This window comes from Dermacentor variabilis, chromosome 4 (assembly GCF_050947875.1).
Source record: "Dermacentor variabilis isolate Ectoservices chromosome 4, ASM5094787v1, whole genome shotgun sequence".
NCBI lineage: Eukaryota > Metazoa > Arthropoda > Arachnida > Ixodida > Ixodidae > Dermacentor > Dermacentor variabilis.
The window spans coordinates 23922539-23940454 of NC_134571.1; the positions used below are offsets into that span (position 1 = coordinate 23922539).

Genomic DNA, 17916 nt, shown 5'->3' on the forward strand with positions numbered 1-17916 from the left:
CGTGCTCGGAATATCAGCTTGCTGCGCCTCTGACCCTTTTTCGTTGTTTGATAACGTCGGCCCCGCAACTACCGCCTTTGCAGCGAGCTCCAGAACCTTCGATCTGGTTAAGGCCTGAACACTAGCTTCACCAAACAAAAGCCCCTTCTCGCGCAGGAGGTGATCGGACCTGTTTGAAAATAGGTACGGGTACTGGGGTGGCAGCATAGATGACACTGCCGCCTCTGTCTCAAGCGCTCCGAAAGGTCCTTCAATAAGCACCTTTGCTACTGGCAGACACACGCTATGAGCTTCCACGGCTTGCTTGATCCACGCGCACTCGCCCGTGAACATATGGGGTTCTACGTAGGAGGGGTGAACTACATCCATCGTAGCTGCGGAATCGCGAAGCACTCGGCACTCTTTCCCGTTCACGAGGAGGTCTCGCATGTAAGGCTCGAGAAGCTTCATGTTCTCGTCAGTGCTGCCTATTGAAAAAAACACAACTTTTGGTGTTGTTTCCGGACACTGCGCCGAAAAGTGACCCGGCTTCTGGCACGTATAACAAACGCCCGCTCGCCTCATCTCGAACCGCTTTCTGCGTTCGGCTTCGGCTGCCGCCGTCTCCTTAGGTTCGGTCGCACTGCTTCCACTCGCATCCGCACTACGCGTGTTCCCCTTTGCTCTCATGGGTGTGAACTTCGGCCTCTCAAACTTCGAGCCAAATTCACCCTTTTGACCGTCCTTAGCTCCGCGAGCTCGACGCGTCACAAACTCCTCGGCTAGCTCAGCGGCTCTAGCCACCGTACTCACGTCTGGCCTATCCAAGACCCAGTATCGCACGTTCTCAGGTAACCGACTATAAAACTGTTCTAGCCCGAAACACTGCAGAACTTTATCGTGGTCACCAAACGCTTTCTCTTCTTTGAGCCACTCCTGCATGTTCGACATAAGCCTATACGCAAACTCTGTATATGACTCACTTTTGCCTTTCTCATTTTCCCGAAACTTCCGACGGAACGCCTCCGCAGACAGCCGGTACTTTTTTAGAAGACTCGATTTCACTATGTCGAAATCCTCTGCCTCCTCTCTATCCAAGCGAGCGACTACGTCGGCCGCCTCGCCGGGTAACAAAGTGAGCAAGCGCTGTGGCCACGTTTCCCGAGAGAACCCCTGCTTCTCGCACGTTCGCTCAAAGTTAACCAGGAACAAACCAATGTCCTCTCCAAGCTTAAACGGCCGCATCAGGTCAGTCATTTTGAACAATACGCGTTCTCCTGCACCGTGTGCCTGACTTCCATTACGAGCGCGTTCCATCTCTACCTCAAGACGCTTCATTTCCAAAGCGTGTTGACGGTCACGCTCTTCTTTTTCTTTCTGCTCTTTAAGTTCGCGCTCCTGTTTCTCTTTTTGCTCTTTAAGTTCGCGCTCCTGTTTCTCTTTTTGCTCTTTAAGTTCGCGCTCCTGTCTTTTTGACCTCTCCTCAATAGTCTCAAGGCATTCCGACAGCTCGTCATCCTCAGCCTCTAACTCAAGAATAGCCCTTAACAGTTCAGGTTTTCTTAGTTTGTCTGAGACATCCAGACCCAACTCTCTTGCAAGCTCCAACAATTTCGGTTTGCGCAACGACTTCAAATCCATGGCTGCTCTGAATGCTGCTTTCTCTACTGCTTACTATTGTCTTGCCGCAAACTAACCCGGCAGCAACGACAACCACAATTACCAGCTCTGTTTCTGACACTAACAAAAAGCCTGGCAAAGCTCAGAAGAAGAAAGTCCCGCACTCACCAAACCTCGCAGGCAGGAATTCCGCGCAGTCGTTCCGCTGCAGGCAACCAGTCGTCACACAGGGCTCGTTGCACTGCTCCCGGATCGTCGATGAGCTGCTCAGCATACAGTCAACTGCATCTCTTCGCTGCTGGCCTTCGTTGTCGCGATCTCACCGCTGGCAGACAGTTGTTTGAAGTCGGAGGCGATCTCACCGCTGGCAACCAGATGTTTGGATCGGACTGCTCGTACGATCTGTTGGGAACTCGGCGCTGACGCCCGTGGTTGTACCTGGGTCGCAAGCCCCAAGGGTAGCGTTGGCCTGGCGGCCTGGGGTACAACTGGAAGCATCCGAAGGTCCCGGCAAAGCATGAGTCGACTGGTAACAACAAAACAACTTGTTTATTTTAACATCGCAAAGAGTTGGCGGTCAGGTTTGACCGAAGTAGAGAGACGGGAGAGCACTTTACTCAACAGAAGAAATCGGAGCCCTCCCTTTTGCGTCCGGGGGCAGCTGTTTTTATACTCTCGCAGTTGAGGGCAAGAAGGAACCCCTCAAAAGACGAGCACGTGAATGTACAATGGGCTAATGGTGACGCACACTGTCGTAGCGATGCCGTAGCACCATGACGAGCACGATCTCGTAGCACCCTGTCGAGCACGATCTCGTAGCACCCTGTTGTAGCGCTGCCGGTCGGGCACAATGACTGTAATGAGAGGATGGTCCCTGCTTTGGCATCGCCTGTTTCGGGCACAATGACTGGAATGAGAGGATGGTCCCTGCTTTGGCATCGCCTGTTTCGGGTACAATGACTGGAATGAGAGGATGGTCCCTGCTTTGGCATCGCCTGTTTCGGGCACAATGACTGGAATGCGAGGATGATCCCTATGCGGTCGCATCGCCGCAGTCGCGCTTGGAAACACCTGGCGATGAGCGTTGCGGCGACGACGATCGGGCCAAAAATGTCTGCCGCCCCGCCGCAGTCGCGCCGGCAAAACCACGTGTCGCAGGCGAATCGCAACAGCCCCGTAATAGGGACAACGTCACGCACGCCGTCACGGCAGCGCGATCCGTCGCACCGCGGCATCAAACGAGCGCGCGTTTGAGCGTGGAGCACCTCGTGGACGCATGCGGCGTGCTACGCGAGTGGCACCGTGAAGCACCCTGGTATGTATACGTCGATGTCGGTACGCACCCACAAGACGCATCATCACTTTACCCTCGATGCAAGAAGCTTCTTCCTTCTTTCTTTAAACCATTAAGCGTGTTCGTTGCATAAAAGTGGTGCTAACCAGGTTTCACAGAAGCGCTCCTATAGGGTCTGCTTATATTTCGTATGGTCGCCCCAAACACCGTTCACGCATTTAGTACGCTGCTGCCAGACATCGTTCATGAACAACTGTGATGTAGTAAAAGCAAGGGAATGTCAATGCGCCGACAACCCTGCACGATTGCCGAGTCGGGAATCGAACGCAGAAGCTTCCGTTGCTGACGCTGTCCGATGACTTCAGTGGCTCCGCTATACGCTTCTCATGACACAACATGTCGAGTGCGGATAACGCTGATGCTCTCTATTCTCCCCATTCTTACTATTCTCCACATAAACTAGCAGGCCTCATTGTTTCTCTCACATAAAAAATCTTAAGATGACTTGTCTGCGTTAATACGATTAGCGTTGAAGCAATGTAGCGGCACACCGTATCGCACCGCCAAAAACGAGTCCCGTGTGAGGCGTGTACTGCAGCAGGGCTCCTCGATCTCATCGCGCTTCCCTCTGAAAACGCTGCGCCATCTGGCGGCGCCGCCGCCAATTCCGCGCGCGTCTGAATATATATGATACAGACAAGATTATCTGAATATATATGCGGCGGGTTCGATTCCGCACAGCACCGCATAAATTTTAAGGGATTCTTTTGTGATTGATGAGCGGCACACGCCAAGTGACCCACGTTGACTCGAAAGAGATTAGGCACCGGCAATCGGAGATATCTAGATACGGCATCGACAGGAATTCTGACAGCTTATATCTTAATCGCAACGATGAGAGTAAGGCACTCAACACGCCACCATTCCCTCAGAAATAGCCTTGCATGCGACATTCACAACGTGCAGATTACACCGGTTGAGTACGCTCTTGATGTAATTGTGCCCACAGCTAACGCACATATATAGTTTAATACTTTCTACAGGTGTGTCTAAAAAGTAATTGTAAATCTCAAAAGATGTCGCTATCCATAAGGGAGGGGACAAAAAGAATTTAGCGATTGAGTGTCCGATTTTGTTACTACCAGCTTTCTCTAAAGGTACAGAGAAACTAATTCAGAGCCGCATAACAAAGTTCGCAAATAAGTACAGTTTGCTGAGCCCTACACAATTCGGGTTCCGTTAAGGAACATCGACAGAACTCGCCCGTCTTGCACAAAAAGAAGTAACCTTTAAAGCTTTTGAAGATAACGGAATAAATGCAGGTATATATATTGAGTTTTCAAAAGCATTCGATAGTCTAAATCACATCAATAAACTTGAATCATACAGTAATCGAGGCATACGTCTCTAGCACTAACAACATCTCCAATAAAGAATGCAACGTACTTATATACAGGGCAACGCATCCACGTATAAACCGGTTCCTACAGGTGTTCCTCAAGGAAGCATACTTGGGCCGCTCCTTTTTAACTTGCATGTTAACGTTATCCGAAACACCAGCATTGATACGTAACCTAGCCACGCGGATGACAAAACCCTATTCTTTCGCAGCTATTCATATAACGCTCTTAAATTAAATATTAATCAAACTCTCAGGGTTTATATCACTGGAGCTTTAGATTTTATTAGTGGAACAACAGTGCATTTTTAACGCGAGTTTGATGGCGAACATCTCCAAACTCACCAGCTGCAATCCTTACATTGCAATATGTGCCGCGAAGTAATTAATTAGGAAGTTAATTAGCGAATCATTGTTAATCCGTTCAATATGTATTTTGATTTTTCGTGCAAATAAAGTCCGCCTCTTTGACTAACACAGCCCAAGGACACGAATTATGCTATCGGCAACAGGCGATGCTTTAAAATTCCATAGAACTTAAAAATGATCAGCCCGTATAATATTGGAAATTTATGTCATATAACGCTGTATAAATATCCATTGACTGTTATTTTACGCACTGTACATTCAAGGTATGTCAATATTACCCTGACTGTCAAGTGAACATGGGTTCGAAACTACTCAACTGTATATGTCCACTTTTTTTCAAGCCTTCAGCTTCCCCAATGTCTTGTGGAAGACAAAGTTTGACTGATCCTAAGACTTGTATACAGTGTTCGGCCGCCAGACCTCTGAAAACCGAACAGCGCATATTTTATAATTTCTTCCCTCTTTTTTTCTCTCTCTTTTTTCCCTCGTTGAACAATTTAGCTAACGTTAGCTGGGACACACGGTATATGTAAATCTCTTAAAGTTCGTGAAGTGTTCTAAGAATTCCTAATTGCATGAAAAAAGGTTTTCTACATCACCATGTTAACTATATGCATTCCTTGTGAAACGGACGACGCCTTACAGCTAAACCACCAGGAGGAGGTGTAGAACAAAAATGGCGATGACTACATTTAGAAAACTATGTACGGTGCTCTTCTAAGCAGTAACAGAAGGGAGGCTGACCAGGCCCGTCGAAAGTGTCAGGACGAACTAACGGGGCAAGCGAAACGCACACCCTCCTCCCCCCCCCCCCCCCCACACACACACACACACCGCCGTCGAGTTTCCGGTGGGCGTGGAGATTAAACCCGCAGGCATCGCGAGAGCCGGGGTCTTTTCCGCGAAACCAGCGAGGAGCCAGCACGGTGGGGGCACGGATCGCATTTGGTTCTCGGGTCACGTGTTTCCTGCGGCCGCAGCTACGATGGATGACCTACCGCCACCTTCTACCTGTATATGGGACCTGCCACCAGGCCTAAAAATGCGACCTGCTGCAGAGCGCCCCAAGAGATCGCCTGCAATCCAAGCTCATCCCAGCATTGACGCCTACCTCTATTGAGTTTCCTCGCAACTTTCTTACTACGCTAAATATAGGTACTTAAGGGGACACAAATAGCACCACTAAATATATTTAGACGGGCCAAGTGTCCAGTGTCCATTTTCAGTTATTTCACGGGAAAAAGCATGGTTAGTACACCGATGAAATCAAACGTCGAAATGTCTCTTCTTAAATTACGCGATCGCAGCTTCGGAACGTCACTATTCACGTCAAAAACTTCAATGGACTTTCGCGTGTCAAGGTCGTTTCTTCTGCACCAAATTTTATAAAAGCTCGCTCGGTTGAACCTTTCGTTCGATCCTCTCGAAAGCAACATACAACCCTTATTTTATCGGTAATATGTCGTGTGCTCTTTTAATAAAGATTATTCTCTCTCTCTCGCTCAACCAGTCCCCAGCAGACGCTGCCAAAATTAATGACTTCGCAGAGAGCTGTGTGTACAGCGCGTTAACTACAAGGTGGCGTCGCTGCCAGTATTTTCTTGTTGCTTCCTTTCTGGCGTACCATGTCTCCGCCCACGTTAAGACCGACATTCTATGCGTCCCAGAAGTGGAATTTACCCATCAAGGTTAACTTAGTGTTCCTCTTCATAAGAACCCTTTAAAGGGACACTAAGAAGAAACACTAAATCAAAGTAGACTGATAATCATTCTTTAGAAACTCTTTTATCCTTAATTTCGCGGTAAGAGGTCGTTTAATATGGTCGCGATGCAGAACAGGGCGTGCAGACAAGAGACGATGACGAAGAAGTGCTGTTGCTGGGGCGCTTCGGCCGCCATGTTCTAGTGTCAGCTGGTGCCTTCAGCATTCGCCTTGCATTAACAACATTCGTGCTTGTCTCCGCCTCGCGACATTTTGGTGGAGGTGCTGGGCATGCCAACGACGGAGCTCCGCAACGGTCGCCGAGTGAGCCCTGGCACGATGATCGACGGACGAAGCGCCCCAGCAACACTTCTTCGTCTCTTGTCTGCACGTCCTGTTCTGCATCGTGACACTACAACATATAAAATGAAGGCCAAACTCCTGTATTTAATATTTTGCGACAAAATCACCGCATAGGCGCGTCATTGTGACGTCATGAATTTCAATGTATCTTCTTCGACTTAATTGGACCATTATGGCGCAGGAAAGGTTCTCCAAACTTGCTGAGTTCCTGCTCCTTTGGAATACAATGTAGTTCATCTTTACCGCTATGGTTAAGAGTTACGCCCTAGTGGGGGAACGCGGATTAATTTTCTTCGACTTAATTGGACTATTATGGCGCAGGAAAGGTTCTCCAACTTGCTGAGTTCTTGCTCCTTTGGAATACAATGCGGTTCATCTTTACCGCTATGGTTAAGAGTTACGGCCTAGTGGGGGAACGCGGATTAATTTCGGCCACCTGAGTTTCTTTAACGTACACCAAATGCATGGTATACCCGCGTTTCTGCATGTCACCCAAATCAAAGTGCGGCCGCCGCGGCCGAGATTTGATCTTGCGTCTTCGGGCATAGTATTGGGCACACCGTGTCCACAACGCGACCACGGCGAGTACCATACCTGAACGTGACTATGAAGTGGCGGGTGTTTGAATTAAAACGTGGCACGGCTCAGTGACAAATGCATGGCGCCCACGAATTGCTTTAAATAAGCGAAATTTAACGACAGTGCGCGGAAGGGCCACGACGGACGGCCGAGACATAGGAGCACGGTATAAGTGTGAGTGTTGCTCTCACTTCGTCACGTCTACACTGCAGGTCAGAAACTTTTCTGCCGTCCTTAATTGGAATGTAAGTAAACCCTCGTTATAAGGAATTCGCTTTATTCGAAAACTTTTTTTTTTTTTGTGGTCCCGACTGCAGGGGATGCATAGAGCGGCTTATTCGAGCTGTTGTGGTGCTGGACTCCACTTAGTACGAAGTGCTAAGCGGGAGATTCGCAAGGGCAGTCCGATTCAGCAAGGACGGTAACCACTTTGGTTTTCTTCCTGTCAATTTGGAGAAACGAAGAGCACTGCGAAGGCTATTGCGCCAATCGGCGGCATCTCTTTTAGGACTGACTGACGCAATAACGGATGAGGCAGCTGCTTGGGAAAGGGGGGGGGGGGTGAGGATTTTTTTTTCGTTGTCATCTAGCCATTACCGTGTGCACTTATAAATGCACTGTCAGGGTGCGCTGTCTATATGACTCCTTTAGAACACCTCCAAATTAAACGAAGTACCGCTAATAACGAAGTCTATTGCCTGTTAGAGTTTTGCGATAAAGATGATTTGCTGTACCAAATACAGATCGTTTAATGGCGTTTTAGCTCTGCATGCGGGAAGCGTGCGGTTCCAGCGTTTCATCATCATGGTACGAGCAGTGGCATTGCGGTTTCTATGCCGCCAAAACACATCCTGACCGTGAGCGATATACCAAACTATGTCAGCAGCGTCAGACATCACGTGAGCAATATAGCAAAAAATGTCAGCTGCGTCAGAGATCAGCTAGCACATTAGCGTGCGCATATGATATAGGGAGAAAAAAAAAGAGCAATTTGCGCAATTATGCGTAGCACGGCCTACTGAAACGTTACTTAACCCGGCTAAACGTCTTTATTGGTAAATTTAGACCAATGCATGGATATTGACATGACGCGAGACACGCGCCGTGCATGTCTTGCGCGCTGCATACAATTGTCGGAATACGACGCGGCACAGTATAACAGTGGTTGGACGGTTGAGCGAATGCACCATATTTTAATAACAGCCAGAAAAGTTCATGTCCACGGACGAAAGCACCTACACAGCGCTCGCGATGCGAATTTACAGGACATTTTCCCTCCCCTATTGTGCGCGGCGAACGCGTGATGAGCAAGAAATGCTAAGAGGCGCATTTTGCTCCCTTTCCTAACGCGAGTAAGCGTCGTATCGCTGTCTCCATTAGCACCACCAATCCTCAAACTCATCCAAGACTTTGGAATATCATTCTCAATTAGTACAGTTCGCGAGAAAAATTATGTCTAAAAATCCGCGTCATGACACTCCCACAAGAAGATGGTAAAATGTATTCATACACAGCTATGGAATGGAATGGAAAAACTTTATTTCTCTATATCTCAGAGAGATTGGCGGTGGGCCGGTGTCTTCACGTCTTGAGTCCTGGCCGCTAAAAACCGCGAAACATGAGCTGAGAACCAAAAGCTAGTGCACAGAGCCCGGCGAAACCTTGAAAGCAATTTATTCCAGGAAGAATTCCGAGGTTTTAATTGCCTTGGCCTCTTCTCCCGTGATTAATGGTCAGCACGGAAAGGCCAGGACACCGTGCAAGCTTTTGAAAGCATTGCTCGAACACCGTCAGCTGCCCTTCTCTCTCTTCGTTTTCGCAGGTTTACCGCCCCCGCTTATACTGATTACAGAGAGCGAAGGCGTTGAGTTGATGATGTGTGGTGTTTAATGGCGCAAGGGTAAACGTTGAGTTAAATGCCACGTTATGAAGAATTGAAGTACGTATAGTTCGCCGCATCCGTAGTCTTCACACAGTTCCGCCGACGAATGAAGCTTACACAGCACTTTGCTGCATTTCTTGCCGTAACGTAACAGTGTAAGCTTAGGCGAGGTCACCTTTCCGCAGGCTCTGTATCGGCGTGATAGCTTGCGATGCCATCCACGGATAATATACAGTTTAGTATAAAGCACCAGTAGGATCCGCGCATCGACGTACCGATAGGTTCGAAACACAAGTTCAGAAACCGGTCAACTGTGAGTACCACGTCTGCTTCTGCTTGCATTGACCAAGGCATGAAAGTCTGCTGATGCCAGCCAGGGTAACTGATGAGGGGTATTAGCGCAACAAAAGGCACGCACAGTGGATAGTTCGTGGACAGCCGAAAGCGTAAGTTTGAGCTAGTTGGTGCGTCATCCTAAAATATGCACTTAACAGCGGAAGGCTACACGCGCGCGGAGACAAGTAAACACGGACAACGCTGTCAGCGATTTCTTGCAAGGTCTCTTTTCTGGAGGGAGATTAGGGGAGGTGGGACAGGGACCTTCAAATTTCAGAGATGTGAATCTTCGGCCTCTGATGGCAGCGAATATCAGAACGTATACCGCTGACAGTTAGTTCGGATGCCTCGCTTACTTCATTCGATCGCGCTACTTATGCGAGAAATTCAACAAGAAATCAATTGAACGTTGTCAACGGAAAACTTGTTGAGCAATGCGCAACGTAAGTGTTATTGAAATCTCATTGTGCTGGCCCACTGAGAGTTGGAGTTCCATTGAATTTCACTTGAATCAAAAATACTTCAACAAATCGTCAACGGAAATTCAATTCTCTTTTCTGTAAGGGCCGGCTTTGCATTTTAGCATCACTTAGTTCACTTTGCTCTCGTGAGGGAGTAGGACGAAAGGAGAAATAGGGAGGTGAGCGAGACGGCGCGTCTGGTTTGCTACCCCACGCAGGGGGATGAAAAGTAAGAAGAAAGAGAGACACTGGTAACGCAGACGCCTGGGATTACTCACAACGCCCACACTCTGTCACCGAGGTCAGTGGATTTCATGAACTGCTTCTCTGTAATCTTACGGCATACGCGGGGCCGCATCGAAAAATGAGATACTCTCGCGGAAGGTTTATAGGGCACCTTATTTAAATCGTAACAGAATGTTTAAAGAATTTCGTGTGGCAGGTAACGTAATTAAATTGCTCGAACTGGATTACTCAGACATTTTACCTCATCACTTTAACGCACATTGCAATTTACTAAATGTAGCCGGTGAGACCTAGAGGCACACTCACTTCGAACAACTTTTGAATAATTTGCAGAAATGATTAATAACCTCACTAAATAACATTTAAAATAACCAGTTTAGAGTGCAATTTAGGAACTCAGCCGGTTTTCGCAAGGGATATGCAAAAAGGAAACTTGAGGCCTGCACCAGTTTCGAGGTTATATATACGCTCACAAATTGTGCGATGAAATACCTTGGTGTTCCGGTTACATTTCTTATAGACTACTTAAGGACGCGTTTTGTTAAAGCAAGTGGAACAACAGTGCAAGTCATGGAAATTTCGGCGACACTTATTAACTAAGGCTTGTTTCGAAATTCGTTCAAACCGAACGTGACCTGGTAAGCCTTCCTGAATTGATTTAACTATGCGTGCTAAATGGTTTAGTTAAAACATAATTAGTGAGATTTTGTTATTTAATCGACTATGCTGCGATTTCTCATGCAAATATTGTCCCCCTTTTTGAGATTTCCAGCTTAAGGCGCTAGACTGAGTTATGTGCCACAAGCGGTTTTCAAAAATTTCATAACTCGTAAACAGAAGAGACTTGTGTATCCACAAGACGGAACCCAAATTTATGACGAGAGAAGGGCACCGTAATTGATGGCAGTATTGAAATTAAAATGCGAATTGTGAGCGATGCCGTAATGGCGGAAGACCAGCTGGATTTCTTAGCCTTATTCGTGTTCGTTAGCGAAATGGCGAAACTCACTCTGAGGGATCGGCCATGAATCGGGCGGTGAAAAGGCTGTTATTCTCAATTTATTTTGGAGAAAGTACGGCGAAATGAAATATCTTGCAAATATGAACTAAAGTGTTTAATGTTACAGCTATGAATGATCAAATATCTAAGCATAAGGCAAAAATTATGTGAGCATAAGAAGTAAAAAGATCAATTTTGACAAGCAAGTCATTTCGTCTCGCGCAGAAAGTTACAGAAGGCTTGACAAACGTACCTGTGGCTGTAACCCAGTACGGTTCATCCTTCACTGACATCACGGTACGTTTTTTTTTTCTCTCTTCCATCCGCCGCGGCTAGCAATTTAAAACGCCGCGACATTGGGCGCCACATTAAGGCGTTTCTAATTGTATTCTAGCCGGCTGTCCATAAAGCCAAGAGCCGCGGTCGACGCTTCTAACACTGAGCTCGACAAGGATGTCGGCTCCAGTTGCGCCCATATAATCGCTACAACTGATATGCAGCTGACCACTAGCAGCCGGAAGAAGAAAAAAAGAAACGAAATAAGCGAAACTCGGCACGACATTATCACCCTTGCTAGCTCGTACAAGTGCACTACTGTAATTTCGTTATGCACCAGCCTGTGTCCACGTCGCAGTCCGCACAGAGGCATCGTGCGCAGACTCACCAAGATGCGCGCTGACGCCGATTCAGCTAGAAAAAATAAAAATAGAAGAAAAAAACGAGGCTGAAGCATCTTATGGGGTTTTTCGTGTTCGCCGAGACGCGCGTTCACATCGTATAACACCGTTCGGCGGAGAGCACTCGTGGCTATACTCGACCACAGGGCTCGCTCACCCGTCTCTCCATGTTCTCGAGGGCGGCGGTCCAGTCGGGGGGTGCCACTACCGCCGCGAGAGCCACCAGTGGCGCCAGAGCCACCAGCACGAGCGATGAAGATCGCAGGCGAGCCGGCACCAGGGCACCACCCATCATGACGACGACGGCCAGCGAAGGACGGGCTAACTGATGGCCCGCGGAAGGACTCTGCTGCGGCGCGTTGACTCCAGATCCCGCGCATCGGTGCCTCTTATATTAGGTGATCACGCACGCTAGCTCGCGTCACATGTGCCCCAGCGCCCCGGCGATGAGGTGGGGGGAGGGGGGGGATGCGTCTGTCTAATCCGTATGATTGGTCGCCCCGTGGGAGATTGGCAATCTGTGCGCGCAAGGCTTAATTAACCGCAAATCCGGCTTTGCCCTGAGCCATGGGCGCGTCCCGCCGACGAGTTCGGTAGCATTGTCATGTCGACGCTGCTATACGTATACCTGCCGATGGGGTCGCCCTTAAATTGCACCACGGCGGAGCGCGCTCGCATCTTCTGTCGCTGATTGGCTCTTCGGCATGCTGCCCTACGGTGGACTCATTCTCCCGTCCCAGTCTTTACTGAAAAACTTTTCTTGTAGTGCAGGACGTAATTTAATGCCCGTCGGCTTACTGATTTATGCTGAGACCTGGGCATACGCCGCAGTGGGCGTCGTTACGGGAGGAGGTATCGAGGTCTAGTTTTCGTTAGTCGCGAGTAAAATCAAGTTCTCGTTCGAAGTTTATTTTCATCTGTACGTGCGTGCATTCATGTCTAATCAACGAAACGCCAGAGAATATATATATATATATATATATATATATATATATATATATATATATATATATATATATATATATTGCGATGCTGCCCCGTAACACAAATAGAAACATGCATAATTAAGAGCATTCATATTGATACTGTACTCTCTTTCAAAATAATTAGGCACTAGAGTGCCAGCTAGCGAGATGTTCTGGCGCTCGAGACTAAGCGTACGACACGGCCTATGCAGTACCGCGTGGCTTTGCCTGACCGCGCTCTTGATTAGACGACACCAACTGCAGCTCGTAGTCCAGTTCCTCGTCACAATGAAACATGGCTTAACGGCCTATTTTATTTTTCAGACCTTTATTATGAGGTGCATGAATAGCGGAAGGATGACTGGCCAGGTTCGCAGCTTGCTATTCATAAACTTGATTGGGGCCCTCTGGCACTAAAATGAAAACGTGGAGCTGAGTGCGCTGAACCACCTATGGTTCCCGATTCACTTCTCTTCGACAGAATAATCGAAATTGTATCGAAGCAGTCCCAAGGATTAACGATATTTTCGCTCAATAGGCTCCATGAACTTATTCATTGCGTCTCGCATCCCAGAAAGCGTGATGTTACATGAAGACAGAAGAGGAGAGATAAGCACAGAGCGTGCGTACGTGCCATTGAAAGGAGCGCATCAGGAGCGACCTGGGGACACTGTGTAATACGTCGTCGGGGAGCACAGCCGAAATGAATGGCCTTTGTGTGGCGCTGCCAGACCGGCAAGACGGACTAAACCGTCGCTGCTGTGCCGTGTCCACCCTTTTCGGTGATCAACACAATCCTCGAACTCTCTTTCTCGGCAGGTTTTTTGCCTCTCTTCTTCTAAAGGCGCTGTGCCCGGAATCTTAACCAGCCGCTCATGCGCCAGTGAAAAGACATCTCACGCGCGGCTTATGAACGCGCACATAAGCGGTGCGGCGGCGGCAGCAGCGTTCCTCACCCCCCCGTCCAATTCACGGCCAGGTGAGAGAGCAGCGGGCCAAGAAAAGAGAAAAGCGCGGGATAATCGTCGCGTGGACGGCCACTGGCGACGCGCATTCCTCCCGGTCTTGCTTCGGTAAGCACCCGCGTGCGCAGTGCGCCGCCTCGCGCGGTCCTCTCAGCCGCCGCTTCCGAGCTCCGGCCGACACAGCGCCGTCCGAAGAAGGAGCGGCTGCCGGAGGAGCAGCAGCGTCAGGCTGCGCATTCCAGGGGCGAGGCGAGGAGGAAACCCCCCCTACCTCCTCTCACATTTCTTTTTTCTGGGGGGGTCCTGCCACCACCGCTGCTCCTCGCAAGAGGGGGACATGACGTCACAGGGCCCCCTTTCCCGGACGCTGGAATGCCGTCTCGCAGGAGCAGGTTTCCCGCGGAGGGGGGCCCGCGAGGCAGCAGCAGAGCAGCCTGCTGGCGCAGAGGCCAGAGAAAGCCGCGCTGCCGACGCCGCCGACATGAGGCCAGGAGCCCAACCATCGGCTGGGACACCGGCCACCGAGCGCCCGTGGCCCCAGCCAGGCCGGGACCCAGCGGCAGCGCTGCCCTGATGGCGTCTGCAGAACGGCGGCCGATGCCGCGCCGCCGGTGGCTAATGGCGCGTCGTCCGCTGCTGTTTCTCCCGCTGCTGCAGCTACTCGCTGCAGTGGCGCCGGCGGCCTGCCTGACCGTCAACACGGAGCCGTCCGAGGCGCTGCCGGCCATGCGCTCGCGGCAGGCCGACACGCGGGTGCTGCTTGAACTGGAGGAGGGACAGCCCGCGGGTACGCTGGTCGGATACATACCTGTGCGCGCTAACTTCACGTACCGCTTCAACGAGCAGCCGGCCGAGTTCACCCTTGACCCAGAGTCGGGCGCCATCCGGACGGCGGTGGAGATCGACCGCGAGCAGCTGGCCAGCGACCGCTTCGACCTGGTCGTGCTCAGCAGCCAGCCGACATACCCGATCGAGGTACGCCTGCGGGTGCTCGACGTGAACGACAACGCGCCCGAGTTCCCCGAGTCGAGCTTGAACGTGGCGTTTTCCGAGAGTGCAAATGTGGGCACTCGAGTCATCCTCGACACGGCCAGTGACGGGGACGCTGGCGCCAACGGTCTCAGCACCGACTACCGCATCGTGGGGGGCAACGAGGACGCCAAGTTTCGGTTGGTGGTCACCACGAACCCGAGCGGAGAGACGCCCTTCCTGCACCTGGAAACCACGGGTCGGCTGGACCGAGAGGCGCGCGATTCGTACACGCTCAACGTGTCGGCTCGCGACGGGGGCACGCCTCCGCGTCTAGGACATCTTCAGGTGAATGTGACCGTGGTCGATGTGAACGACAACCCGCCCATGTTCGATCACAGTGACTACTTTGTGAGCATCAACGAGAGCCTCCCCGCAGGCGCCAGCGTGCTGCAAGTACGCGCCACGGACGCTGACGCCGGGGTCAACGCGCAGCTCTCCTATTTCCTCGACCCCGCTGTGCAGGCGGATTTTGCCATCGACGCGGACACCGGTGTGTTGCGGACAGCGTCGACGGGGCCGCCCCGCTGCAAGCGCAGCCGACCCGACGCGCCGCGCAGTTGTGTGTTCACCGTGTTCGCGCACGACCACGGTTCGCCCCGTCAGGATGGACGAGCCTACGTGACCGTCAGTCTGGTCGATGCCAATGACCACGAACCTGTGATTCGCTTCCGTGTGTTTACGGCGCCGGACAGCTACGCCACTGTGGACGAGAACGCGCAGAACGGCTCCGTGGTGGCTGCGGTGAGCGTGATCGACCACGACGAGGGCCCCAACGGCGACACTGTCGTCGAGATCCGAGGTGGCAACGAGCTGGGCCATTTTCGACTGGAGCCCACGCCCAGTTTCGACATAGTGCGCGTGAACGGAATTCTGGATCGCGAGAAGGTCAGCAGGTACAACCTCACTGTGGTCGCAACTGACCGAGGTTCTCCGCCCCGGTCGTCGACAGCATTTCTCCTGATCCTCGTTAACGACGTCAACGATCACGAGCCGGTGTTCGAGCAGTCGGAGTATTCCTCGCAGCTCAGTGAGCTAGCGCCTGCGGGTAGCTTCGTGGCAGCGGTAACAGCTACGGATCGAGACACGGGAATAAATGCGCGGCTGTCCTACGCCATATCATCGGGCAATGAAAAGTTGTGGTTCCGCATAGATCCGGCGACAGGGCTCGTGACCACTGCTCGGTCCATAGACCGCGAGCAGCAGGATCTTATCGAACTTAAGATTTCAGCCAAGGACGGCGGTCCGAACCCGCGCTGGGCTCACGCTATTCTACGCGTCCAGCTACTGGATGAGAACGACCAAGCGCCGGCATTCGCGCTGACTTCGTTCAAGGCTTCCATACCAGAGAACGCGGAGCCAGGGTCGCTGGTCACCGTCTTGTCGGCGGCCGACGGAGACCTCGGTTCCAACGGCAGCGTCGCGTACAGCCTGGCGCCTGAAGTCGAGCTCATGTACCCGGGCATGTTTCACTTGGACGAAGTTCACGGTAGGCTCATCGCCAAGCAGAGCCTCGACCGCGAGCGGCAGGACGCGTACAGCGTGATTGTGGTAGCCCGTGATCAGGGCAATCCCGCGCAGTCTTCGACAGCCACGGTCGAGCTCTCGGTCCTGGACGTTGACGATCACCGACCGCAGTTCTACCCGACGCAGTACTTTGTGGAGCTTGCCGACGGAGCACCGCCGGGAAGCTTCGTGAGCACTGTCACCGCGACCGACCAGGACGACGGGAACAATGCCCGGGTGGCTTACTCCATTCTGGCCGGAGCTCAGGGAAAATTCTGCATCGACGCCACGTCCGGAACGTTGGAAACCACGCAGGAGCTACGACTGGAACATCAGGCCCGTTACGAAATACAGGTATGTTCTCATCTCCCAGTTCTTAATCGCTTTATTTTTCGTTATCCCTGGTGACATTCGGCGGAAGTCCTGGACTTGTACGATTTTCAGGCTGTTTCCTATAGTGTCATGTTGCCGCTCCTTTAACCGCCTTAACGTGAATACACAGCTCGTACGCTATAGCGAGTCCTGGCTCCAAGAAGTCTTGCTAACGGTGTGTGTGAAATTTCCAGCTCGAGACAGCAACCTTGAACAGAGCAAGCAAAGATGGTGGTGGTGCAAGTTCGGCGACCGACAGAAACCGCGACTATCTTCCACATAGTATACGTAAGATAGACGCTTGCCTCTACATAAAACGCACTCGGTGTCACGGGCAATTAGGGCCAGTATTTTTAAAGAGCAATACTACGCGCTTGGGAGTGTGGTCCGCGATGATTTCTTCCACACTCTCAAGCAGAACTCGCTCGTCATTCTCACGCAGAAACTGTGAAAAGCGCTTGCTGTGTATCGTTCGGTGAAACCAATTACGGGCATGCGTGCAACTATGAGTGAATTACAGAATAATAAGATTATGCTCGAGAAAGTGACGATGCCTTCAAATGTTTCAACTACCTGCTCCTTCTGACGCAGTTTGATTCTGGTGTCCTAAATTTTTTTAAGCGTCTGTCGTAGTTTCTTGTTTTCTCAAGCGTTTTCCTCAATATTTTACCCAGCCTCCATTCTATGAGCAACGATAAGATGTCTGTATAGCGACGACACGAACACGCGTCTTACTGTACCGAGCAGAAACTTGCAATCAGATTCATGTACCGGATAAAAATACCGGGGCTCCGCTGCTTTTTAACACGTCAAGGTGCTGCACGTAATCGTAAACTTTGTAGCTTGCCCAGACACATTTAGTGATGATTAATGGAGTTTATTGGCGCATGGGCCATGTATAGCGAAAGAGCACCATGCAAATGGACGCATTGCCCTCGCCCCTCCCCCAGTACAGGGTAGCCAACCGGAGATAATCTCTGGTTAACCTCCCTCTCTTTCCTTTGCCTCTCTCTCTCTCTCTCTGTGCTGAGCCCGTCATAGTGATCCCCATAACTGACAAAACTCGTGCCTTCTTTGTAAACAATTACGACGGCGACGACAAAACAACAACAACAACAAAAAAAAAAAAATCAATGCCATCCGGTTACTAAAAGCCGCTGTGAAAGCGCTTT

At 50.7% G+C, this 17916-nt stretch overlaps 2 protein-coding genes across 3 annotated transcripts in view; one reads left to right on the top strand and one right to left on the bottom strand.

Annotated features, from left to right (window-relative positions):
• Positions 1–17916, bottom strand: part of LOC142578815 (uncharacterized) — a 116107-nt gene that overhangs the window by 27625 nt on the left and 70566 nt on the right. The window contains exon 1 of one of the 2 annotated variants that reach the window (XM_075688411.1): positions 12065–12253. The exons of the other annotated variant lie outside the window; for it this stretch is intronic. Within the exon in view, the coding sequence (XP_075544526.1) occupies positions 12065–12202 (138 nt within the window). The 5' untranslated portion in view covers positions 12203–12253. Of the gene's footprint in view, positions 1–12064; positions 12254–17916 lie in introns of those variants that run through there. 2 annotated transcript variants of the gene reach the window in all.
• Positions 14286–17916, top strand: part of ft (cadherin-related tumor suppressor fat) — a 116493-nt gene continuing 112862 nt past the window's right edge. Inside the window, exon 1 of the mRNA XM_075688409.1 lies at positions 14286–16726. Within this exon, the coding sequence (XP_075544524.1) occupies positions 14411–16726 (2316 nt within the window). The 5' untranslated portion in view covers positions 14286–14410. The remainder of the gene's footprint in view (positions 16727–17916) is intronic.